The 12295-nt window shown below is 39.0% G+C and overlaps 1 protein-coding gene across 1 annotated transcript in view; it reads left to right on the top strand.

Moving 5' to 3' along the window:
• Nucleotides 1-12295, top strand: part of LOC127660306 (cadherin-23-like) — a 227864-nt gene that overhangs the window by 96526 nt on the left and 119043 nt on the right. The window contains exon 8 of the mRNA XM_052150444.1: nucleotides 1995-2073. Within this exon, the coding sequence (XP_052006404.1) occupies nucleotides 1995-2073 (79 nt within the window). The remainder of the gene's footprint in view (nucleotides 1-1994; nucleotides 2074-12295) is intronic.

Below are 12295 nucleotides of genomic sequence, written 5' to 3'. Positions count from 1 at the left end.
AAATACAGTTAACTAGACATATTTCTACAGGCATAAAGCCTTGATAAAAGTATATATTTACATGCTATAAAATCAGTGGACATGCTGCAATTAAAGGTTGAGCAAAATCTTCTGCTGTTTTCCAGTGGAATTTCTTAATAATAGGATCAAATGGACAGATTCAATTGATATCAAGCTTTAATGACAAGGTAAACTTAAGATTACGTTGCCAATACACTGGTTCAGATGACAGTGATAAACATTTGCTGGTGATGCGAAGAGATACGGCAGCCTCCTGGACATTTATAAATGCCAATTTTAGCCAAAGGAAGTGGGAAAAACATTATTTACGGATACTGCATAATCTGCGTCATTTTGTATTTTGAACAGATTATATTTCCCAGCCCTAATTTATATACTTTGAAAACATAAATATGTGTCTTCCCTAGGAATCAAATCCATTTGGGTGCTCACATCAGTTGCCTTCCAGGAGGAACATGACATCAATGGGCAATGTAAAGCATAAAGTCATCTTATTATTACTTTTCTATTAGTTGACTCAATGAAAAATTAAAAATACAATTATTGAGCAATTTCAGTTGTAGTTACCGGTACTATTAAGCACTATTTAACATTCCAAATGACTTGGGAAAATGAGTGTGGGCAACTAAAATGCACATGTACACACACACACACACACACACATACACACGCGCACGCACACTTTGCTGCACACGTTCATACTGTAGAAAGCAGAATCAACCTGTCAAATTGACAAAAGTTTGACAAAGGCTAAAACGGAGAGAACAACTATGTTTTGCAGGTAAAGTGGGGAGTTTTTGCACCGTTGTTCGCCGTTTTCTTTTGTCAGGGTGACATTTAAAGGTTTTTAAGGGGCTGTCAAGCGCTTGATCTAAAATGGTGGAGGAGAAGAGACAAAGGGATGGAGGGAGGACAGAGAAGTGAACGAAAAGGTGCAGGGAGAATATTTAAGGATGAAAGGACAGCAGCAAGAGAGAGACACATGTGCATGATTGAACATTCCACTTGTGTGGAGAATAGCTCGCAAATTACTTCAGCCACACTTCATCCCTTCTGTTCAGTCGCTCACTCCCTACTTTTGTCATCCATTTCTCCCTCCAATCTTTCTTGTGTTCTGTCTCTAAACGTGCTGTAATTGATTGTGTGCTGTAATAGCGGTGGAGTGTTGGCCCAAATGAAGCATTAACTGCTCTCAGACACTATTAGCTGGATCAATGACAAATGCTTTCTCTCTATCTGTTCTCTTTAAGCATTTTTACCATTTCTCATTCAGGATCAAAGAGTCCTCTAATTCTCATTTCTGTATATTTCTCAGTTTTGGTTTTTCATGTCTCATTTCATTTGTTTGTTCTTGAAGCTGACGTCCCTGTAACGGCATTGTTCACCAGGTCCCTTATGTCTCTTTATGTGATTATTTTGTACACTTTTAGCTTTGATGGACTCAGTGTCTTTCCTGAATAGTTTGAAAAACTAGGGGTAAATAATCACAGAATTTTCATTTTTGGGTATCACTATCACAAACATGCTCTCTCTGTCAATCTTGAAATAGTATATGTTAGTGTTAGTGAGTGTTAGTGAAAGGATATAGGGATATTTTCGTTCAATAAAGGAAAAAATGAGCTTGTAGTTCAGTTAGACACAGAGGTTTTCTTTCATGATTTATGGGAGTAATCTGGGCCATAGGAAACCTGCAAATATCAGGGAATTTGACAATTGTGATTTCCATGCCTGTAAAAGTCATAAGAATAAAAAAAAAACCTTAAAAAGTCATGAAAAACTCTATAGTAATTTCTATAGTGAATATAGATTTTTATAGTTACACTCAGCTCGTTACACTTCTCTCAGCTTGTTTTGATGTTTGTATCATGATTTAATGTTTGTTTATGTGTATTCTTTATGTGTTTCTCTCTCTCTCTCTCTTTTCCCTTCTCTTTCTCTCTCATTAAATGTTTTTGGTGTGTGTGTGTCTGCAGGGTTATGAAGTGCGTAAGATCAGGGCGATCGATCAGGACTTGGGTCGACCACGTGGAATCGGATACACTATCATATTAGGTCAGTCAAATTCAGCATTGTCATGATTATGACATTTTGGCAGCTACTAAAAAAATAAAAAAAGATGTCATTTTAAGTGCTCACAGCACTACTGCACTGAAAAGAAAGCAATTTTATGAAGTGTCTTTTATTTTTGTTATTACACAAATACCACACAAAACACTGAATGCACCACATAACCGTACTTACTGCACGAAATAACCAAAATAAATGCATGTTTTGTCATTTTTTCAATAGATTTCTCTTTATCATAAAATTCTATTATATAAAGAAAGTCAGGCTGATACAATGCTTTCAAATTCTACTAATTGCACTAATTCTTTACAAATTTGTCAGGACTGATTCTTCACAATAGTTTAATTTACACTTTGCTACTTTGGTCATTTTAGTCTTTTATGCAAAGCACACTAATTGCAGGGAGTTTTTTTCTGGAGTAAAGTGTCTTTAAGTGCTTTACTCAAGAGCACATTATTGGCACTTTTCCACTGCCCGTTACGATTCGAGCTTGCTTTTCCAATGCAGTTTGTGCCACCTCAACGTGTGTGGGATTATAGACTGATCATCATATTTGCACCACCTCTACTGCCGTGACATCATCTTAAACGCGACACAAACATTACTGACCATAAACAATAACATGACCGCTAGCCGTTAGCTACTAGCTCATTGTGCATAAAGCAGTTGTTGCATGGTGATTTTACACAAGTGTAACAGTGAAATTGGCCTGGTTGTTTTAGAAGCAAGCTTTCTAGTAGCTGGTCAACTAAATAAAGTGAAGTTTTTAAGCAGAGTATAGAGTTAACGTACCATCCTCCATCGTGGACTCCAACAACACTCTTCCTCCCATTGCTCGCCGGTCTATTACCATAGATAACGTCCATTTGGTCGAAACACTTCCACTATCTTTTGTTTGAACCACTCCGGCTGTTGTGGTCCTTGATGGTTCTTTTTTAACTTTTCCCTACACTGTTGGTTGGTCCGGTGGTAGCCATGTGCAGCTAACAACTGAGACACTTTCTGAAAGACTTTTTGTTTCATTTGTCGTTAACGAGAGGAACGTCTACACCTCGTTTATTGACCACGGCGTGGTTTTGCGCACAGCCATTTCGTTTTACAATTCAAAAGTCGCGTGATTAATGATACTGCTATCGCTGTTGCTAACTTTAAAACTAGCGGGTTGATGTCCTGTGTCGCAAATCCAGTGACGCTGGTAGTGATGATTCTCTCTGATCAATCAGTGATCGCAGGGTTTTGACATCACATTTAGTATAGGCTCGGCTCGCTTGGTACCTCGACCGAGGTGGTACTAAAAAAAGTACCAGATACCAAGTACTATCCACAGTGGAAAACCCCAAAAAAGCGAGCAGAGCCGAGTTGAGCTGTACCGTTCAGTGGAAAAGCCCCATATTATCACAGTGGCTCTACAAGGGGTAACTGAGATCAAACCAGAGAGCTTTATGTTACCTGAGGGGCCTCATGCACAAAACGTTGCATATTTTCCTTGCTAAAGTTTGTTTTTATATCATTGTGGGGACTCTCCATAGACTTCCATGCATTTTAATTTTATACAGTTCTAATGATAATTTTTATCCCCTAACCCTATCCCTACCCCTAAAACTATCCCTCGCAGAAACATTTTTGCATTTTAAAATTTTCAAAAAAACATTGTTTATCTTGTTGATATGCAATGCCCCGCACGCTGTAGTGACGTCACTCTGCTTACGTTTAATATATAATTTACCATCTATAAATGTAATGAATGTTTACTGTATATTATCTTATTTATTAGAGTCTCATAAACAAAATGAGCCTGTCTCAAAAGTCTATTTTTAAAAAATGCGGCGTAGTTTTATTCATAATAGCCAAGCAGTGCAGTCAGATTTTGTGTCGTCTTGAAAGGCAGAGCCTTAATTTTACTCTGTACACCGCCAGAGATTTTACAGAGAAAAAAGCTTTCAGGAACTTCATTGTTTGTTAGATCATCTTCAAAATTGAAACTTGACTTCTTTAGATTTGTGTCTTTGAGAACATTGTATTTCTGGGTTGTCTTGGCACTTTTTTATTGTTTTCTTTAGATTATAAAAACATGTTCAGCACAAAATATTTTCATTTCTATAAACTTCAGCTTCTCTAACTTCAAAAAATAACAACATATATTAATTCTGAACTTGGGAAATAAAGCCCAAAGTGTCTTCTTTCAAAAGATACTACAACTGCGTCCATACTCCAAAGGGTCCAGTAAATACAACCATTTAAGTTCAGGTATGTAATTTTAATGTTTTGTGCTCAAAAAGGGGGTGAGTATCAACAGGTTATTGCGATTAATAAGCCATTTCCCTTGCTGGTTGGGCTCCACAAGGTAGGTGATATCAGGTTTTACTATCCTTGTGGGGACATTTGGTCCCCACAATGTATTATAAACATGCACACACACACACACACACACACACACACACACACACACACACACACACACACACACACACACACACACACACACACACACACAGAGAGACACTCTGTGCTGTAAGTCTCTTAAGGATGTGATAGTGAGCTTGTTTACATTGAAAGCCGTTTATTGTGAAATAGCTGCTTAGGATACAAAAGCGTCATATGTGTTTTCTCTTTACCCCCTTAAACTTGTGGCACGGTCAGTAAATTGCTTTCTCCATAGCAAAGCGATGCTTGTGTAAATGTTTGTAATGTGTAAATGCTTGTGGGGCGGCTGTGGCTCAGTTGGTAGAGTGGGTCGGCCACTAATTGCAGGGTTGGTGGTTCGAATTCTGGCCCACACGACTCCCCATGCCGAAGTGTCCTTGGGCAAGACACTGAACCCCAAGTTGCTCCCAATGGCAGGCTAGTGTCTTGCATGTGTGTGTGAATGGGTGAATGAGTCACAGTGTAAAGCACTTTGAATACTGTTAAGGTTAAAAAGGTGCTATATACACTCACCTAAAGGATTCTTAGGAACACCATACTAATACTGTGTTTGACCCCCTTTCGCCTTCAGAACTGCCTTAATTCTACGTGGCATTGATTCAACAAGGTGCTGAAAGCATTCTTTAGAAATGTTGGCCCATATTGATAGGATAGCATCTTGCAGTTGATGGAGATTTGTGGGATGCACATCCAGGGCATGAAGCTCCCATTCCACCACATCCCAAAGATGCTCTATTGGGTTGAGATCTGGTGACTGTGGGGGCCATTTTAGTACAGTGAACTCATTGTCATGTTCAAGAAACCAATTTGAAATGATTCGAGCTTTGTGACATGGTGCATTATCCTGCTGGAAGTAGCCATCAGAGGATGGGTACATGGTGGCCATAAAGGGATGGACATGGTCAGAAACAATGCTCAGGCATTTAAACGATGCCCAATTGGCACTAAGGGGCCTAAAGTGTGCCACACCATTACACCACCACCACCAGCCTGCACAGTGGTAACAAGGCATGATGGATCCATGTTCTCATTCTGTTTACGCCAAATTCTGACTCTACCATCTGAATGTCTCAACAGAAATCGAGACTCATCAGACCAGGGAACATTTTTCCAGTCTTCAACTGTCCAATTTTGGTGAGCTCTTGCAAATTGTAGCCTCTTTTTCCTATTTGTAGTGGAGATGAGTGGTACCCGGTGGGGTCTTCTGCTGTTGTAGCCCATCCGCCTCAAGGTTGTGTGTGTTGTGGCTTCACAAATACTTTGCTGCATACCTCGGTTGTAACGAGTGCTTATTTCAGGCAAAGTTGCTCTTCTATCAGCTTGAATCAGTCGGCCCATTCTCCTCTGACCTCTAGCATCAACAAGGCATTTTCGCCCACAGGACTGCCGCATACTGGATGTTTTTCCCTTTTTACACCATTCTTTGTAAACCCTAGAAATGGTTGTGCGTGAAAATCCCAGTAACTGAGCAGATTGTGAAATACTCAGACCAGCCCGTCTGTCACCAACAACCATGCCACGCTCAAAATTGCTTAAATCACCTTTCTTTCCCATTCTGACATTCAGTTTGGAGTTCAGGAGATTGTTTTGACCAGGACACACCCCTAAATGCATTGAAGCAACTGCCATGTGATTGGTTGATTAGATAATTGCATTAATGAGAAATTGAACAGGTGTTCCTAATAATCCTTTAGGTGAGTGTAAGTGCACTGAGGATGACTTTGCTATTGTGTTATTCTCTGTTGCTTTGCTTTATTTTCAGATATTCCAGAATTGTTGCTGGGTTTGTTTCCTTTTGTGATCTGCAGTAGTATTGGTCTGCAGTAGTGGGGTTTTCCTCTTATGTGAAACTCCGGGATTCCCCCTAAGTACTTAAGGTTATGTTTACGGATGTGATAGACAGTAGTCGATGTTTAAAATGGTGTGTATAAATTGGTATAGTTTATAGTGTTTGTAATATTTAGTTTTTCCCACTGTACTCACAGAAATGTTGGATTCTTTCCACTGTGTTCACTTGTTAATATGATATGATGTTATGATGTTAGGTTATATCCTATGATGTTTGTTATCTGGTCTGTTCCATACACATGCACACTCCTCAAAAATCTGTAAGAATGCTGCTTATGCATTTACATGGCCACAAAAACCACGTTCTCTTAATCCAACAGTGTAAGGAAACTGGTGATCTCATTTACATGACATTTCAGAATGCTGCTTTCTGCAAAAACCCTGGAATAAACCATTTTCTTAAATGCATGTAAACAGGGTCAATGTGTGTATGCGTGTGTGTCTGAAATGCTTTGTTGGCTGTGTCCATACATGAGCTTAACACAGCAGGACATACCTTCCCACAGTGCACACACACACACACACTGTGTTTCTTGTGTGCACTTATATGTGTCTGGCCTCCCCGTAGATCACTTTCATTGCTATCAGCATGAGGCAGACAGAGAAAAGAGACGAACAGAATGGAGTGAATGGAGAGAGAGACCTAGAGAGCAAGAGAGAGAAAGAGAGCGAAAGCAATACACCATTTGTTTTCTGTGATACTTTTCAAATATAAGATGGACTTTTGAGAATCTTCTGTGAATGTATGGCACTATGTGTCTATGTTGAACGGGTGTTTGTGTGCTGTATGTGTACATAAACCGTGGCACCAGAAAGTATTTGGACACTAAAGCTACTCTTAATAATGTATGAATGTCTTTGCATTAAATAGCAAATTATCAAACCACTTCTAAGTGTAACCAGATACTTTTTTGGCTACTGATCATATACACTGATCAGCCACAACATTAAAACCACATAAAAACCTCATGCCACCAAATCAGCTCTGACCCGTCAAGGCATGGACTCCACAAGACCTCTGAAGGTGTCCTGTTGTATCTTGCACCAAGACGTTAGCAGCAGATCCTTTAAGTCCTCTAAGTTGTGAGGTGGGGCCTCCATGGATCAGACTTTCAAGGACATCCCAATCGAATTGAGATCTGGGGAATTTGGAGGCAAAGTCAACACTTTGAACTCTTTTGTCATGTTCCTCAAACCATTCCTGTGGCAGTTTGCATTATCCTGCTGAAAGTGGCCACTGCTATCAGGGAATACCATTGCCATGAAGGGGTGTACGTGGTCTGCAACAATCTTTAGGAAGGTGGTATTTGTCAAAGTAACATCCACATGAATGCCAGGACCCAAGGTTTCCCAGCAGAACATTGCCCAGAGAATCACACTGCCTCTGCCGGCCTGCCTTCTTCTCATCCTGGTGCATCCTGCTGCCATCTCTTCCCCAGGTAAACAACGCACACGCACCCGGCCGTCCACGTGATCTAAAAGAAAGCATGATTCATCAGACCAGGCCACCTTCTTCCATTGCTTCATGGTCCAGTTCTGATGCTCACGTGCCCATTTTTGGCTCTTTCAACGGTGGACAGGAGTCAGCATGGGGACTCTGACTGGTCTGTGGCTACACAGCCCCATATGCAGCAAGCTGCGATGCACTGTGTGTTCTGACACCTTTCTGTCATGGCCAGCATTAAGTTTTTCAGCAATCTGTGCTACAGTAGCTCTTCAGTGGGTTCGGACAAGATGGGCTAGCCTTCACTCCCCTCTCACATCAGTGAGACTTGGGCGCCCATGACCCCATGGAACTGTACATATGTGAATTGTGTGAACATCTTTCTCTCTCTCTCTCTCTCTCTCTCTCTCTCTCTCTCTCTGGCAGGTCTAGTGCATTACACAATTGAAACTGATTTTCACAAAAGAAAGAAAGAAAAATAAAAGAGTGAAATAAACAGATAAAAAAGAAAACACAGTGCAAAAGAGAGATGAGTGTCTATTAATACAGCAAAGATGGGATCTCAGAGGGCCACTTTTTAATAATCTTTTAAATATTCCTTGTTATTAATAGTGTTTGGAAGTCCTACTTTGGAAACTAAGACATGTGTAGGTAGTCCACAGGAAAAGAGTGTCGCTAGAGAACCTTAGATTCCTTGTGTGACTGTAAAATCAGCACTGGTTTACTCATTCATTCTGTATTAAGGGAGTATTTTAGCATGCAAACTGTCTGCACTCAAACTATGGGTAATTGTTCCATAGGCCTCTTTAAATTCAAAGTGAGGTATTATATTTTAGAAACAATACATAAGAAGTGCAACCCTCTAAATAACAGCCAAAATGTACAGATTATTCAGAGTTTTTGGATGAGATCTAAAAATGGATGAAAATTCTGGAGAAATCTGATAGCTTTGGCGTTAAATTGCGGAACATTAATGCAATGATTTCGTATGGAAAGCGGATTGTCTCAATTTCCTCAAAGCGTTTCTAGTCTAATGGTCTAATCAACAGGACAGCGATCTCTGATGTAGGTTAAACATTCCCGCAGGCTGGTGGAGCATTGCTATAACCCACACCTGATTCCAAACTCAGTAATAATAAGAGCTGTTGCACGGTCCCTGATCCTAGATCAGCCAAATGTCCCCAGTTATCATTCATAATGGTAAATGCTGTATTAGAATTCATATCATTTACTCTCTCATAGTCATTGTGTGTGAATCTAAAGAGGACAATCAAAGAAGGAAGGGAAAATTGGAAGATAGAGGGAGAGGAAAAAGATGTTGCTCTCTCCAGGATTCTCAGGTCAAGTTAAAACCTCATGGAACGACTTGATAAGCAGTTTTCTTTCCTGCGTTTACATATTTTCTATTAAAATGTGAAGTTGGGTCTGGAGATATTGAAGGTCATGTCTCTTTTTTATATCCAATAGGCTCTGGTTTACTCCACAGCCAATAACCATGATTTGGTACCAAGAGCGTAGGTTTGGTTTGAAAGTAAGTCGAGGCATATTGCAAGGATAATATAAAAAAAATTATATTAAGAAAATGCAAGAAAGCCAGTCTGGTAATATAGGCAAAATAATATTATTACCTCATATAACAAGACTCATTTCTTATTTCTCTGCCACACCATATTAAATATAATCCTTTTTTTATAATTTCTTAATAAACAAATTAAGAATTGGATACTAGGAGGAAAAATGTGATGAGATTTACATTTAAATAATCTGACAGCGATATGTGATACACCTAGGATCAATGTGTAACCGTTCCGCCTGACACTCCCAGCACTTACACTCCACGTTCCCTCTCTCCAGAGTACTAATCACCCGCACCTGAAACCTGTTCCCACATCAATCTGCCTCACACAATATAAGCTCCACTCTCCATTCACTCTTTGTCTGGTCTCACACGTTGAACATAGACTCACTTACCTGCTTCAACTCCTAGACGTTTCTTGGTTTTCATCCAGAGCTCCACGCTCCTTCGTTCCAGCAATGTTCTACGAGATTCTCCTCTCCAACGCTCGCGTGTTCAAAGCTCCTAACTCCAGTGCTCCTTCATCAAGTTCCCGTGATCTCCTACCCAAGCTCCTCGCTCCTTCATCCCAGCTACTTTCTACGAAGTTCTCCTCTCCAACACTTGGGTGTGTTCAAGGTCCTCACTTCATTGCTCCATCAAGTTCCCGTGATCTCCACTCCATTGCACTGCGGTGTGCACTCAGATTCACCAGCTCCCCTTTATTCTTCAATAAACTACACCTCCGGGTTTAACACTATCTTCGAGTCTGTGGTTCTGTTACACAATGGGTCAAAATTAAATGTTATCTTTTTCCAAGGGACATGAAGTGACATTCTGTGCAATGTATTATCCAGCATGAAACAAATGGAAATCTAAACAAAGGGTAGGGTAAATTAACAATATACATGTGCAAAATGACATCACAAGATAAAAAGATTATGGCGAGACTGCCACTTTCTGCTTTACAACACCCCTCAATCCCACATAATCTTTTCTCAAATTGCTTATTTATACTTTCTTGCACTTTTATCTTAAACGTAGGCCTCCTGAACAAAGTAGGCTTTAGGCAAAGCCTACAGTACAGCTTGTTTGATCACAAATACCTTATTTTATTGAAAAAACATTATTTTCCAATCTATCCCAATATTTTTCTCCAATGTGCAAAATAAAACATTTTTTGAGAGTTATACCAGCATCTTAAAATCATGCACCTCGGATACACTCGTTAAAATTTGAAGGTGCCTTCCTCAAAAGGGCACTTGTCGGTCGAAAAGCAGAATCCTCCATTGGGCTGTATGCAAAACATTTTTGACTCTTTAACAGGAAATATTTACATGAAAAGTATAAAAAGTATACTTGTTTATATGTATTAATTTCAAGGATTGGACATAAAATAACAATGGAAATCCGCCTATGTAATCTCCAGAAAATGATTTGTAATACATTTTACAATCGACTGTGACTGGTGCAACCTGAACTGCGCTGAGAAAAGTAGCATGTGCCAAGTGACAACATAATGCGCTGCTTCAGAAGAGGTAGGACAATAATTTACTCATGTATAATTATACTAAGAACCTCTAATAGTAATAATAACAATTTCTTTAAATTTTTTTTTTTAAAGTTTAAGTATTTTCTATGTGGTAAAATTGCCCAAAAGTTGGTCGGGACATTTTCTACCTAAATCTGGTTGGTACTTCAAGTGGTGTTAGGGGGAGGGACATTCTCATTCTAGAGAGCATTTCTATTGGATCAGTCCCTAAGTGATTGAAGTGTCATCAATATTTTTTGTCAATTTTCCGGAAGTGAAAGATTGTATATTACAAATGTGCGCATATCTGCTAAAAGTTGATTTGTCAACTTTTAGCTGTACAATAGAAAGAAGATGAACTCAAAGCTAAAAGATTGACCTAAAAGCCGCAAAAGTAAACATTTTATTTCATCAAGTCAGCTTTGTAGGCAACACTGCACAATGTCAATATTTGAGTTTATATAAATAAATAAATAAAAGTAAATATATTATATATATATGTATATATATATATATATATATATATATATATATATATATATATATATATATATATATTAGTTGCTTCTAGCTACGCAAACTTGATTTTCTGCGTATTTGAGTTCTAAATTGTGTCAGACCGCATTTAATAACACAACACGGACGAAGTGCTGAACTGTTCACTTCTACAATGTGTTTTCTAGCACTGTCATGCTGTTTGGCCAAGTTTGATAGACTTTTGAAGGGTCTATCGCCCCCTTGTTACCGCCTCAGTAGCGCACTTTTGTATGTTCAACTGGACCACATGTTGGCAATGCGTTGGCCAAAGACTCACATCTGCGTAAGCGTACTTGCATACAGAATATTTCTTGTCTCAGTCTCCAATTCTCAAAAATGTTCCAGTTGTTCACTACACATCTGACTGTTTTTGCATTCAGTGCATAGAGGCCATAGATATGCTACAGCTGTGCAGAAAGTACTGCCATCCAACTTCAAGTAGATCTAAAACAACTTTCTGAAATATAAAACTTTTTGAAAAACGAAAAAAAAAAAAAAAAGTTTAGAGAGGTAATCAATCAAAAGAAACATTTTAAACCTCCTCTGATTTGGAAAGATCTTATTTGGAAAGTGATTTAGTGTAAAATATAGACGCACACTTTAGAACTGCCTTTAAACCCACATGCACACACACACACACAGACAATGACACAAAATGTAATTAGTTGTCTGTGAGATTCATTAGTACATTCTTAGGCACATATATGTAATGAATGACATACAGTAATATCTCACAGAGGGGTAACAGCATATCGCATCAGAACGGAATTGTGTGTAGTGCAGAGAGATAGTATATGTTTGTTTAGGCTTCTCTATGAGTGTTGTTTGGTTTTCACTAGGGCTGTCAATCGATCAATTGGCTGCCAAT

This window comes from Xyrauchen texanus, chromosome 20, assembly GCF_025860055.1.
Source record: "Xyrauchen texanus isolate HMW12.3.18 chromosome 20, RBS_HiC_50CHRs, whole genome shotgun sequence".
In the NCBI taxonomy this organism is placed as follows: Eukaryota; Metazoa; Chordata; class Actinopteri; order Cypriniformes; family Catostomidae; genus Xyrauchen; species Xyrauchen texanus.
The sequence above is the reverse complement of the archived record's forward strand: the minus strand, read 5'-3'. Positions and strand labels throughout refer to the sequence as shown.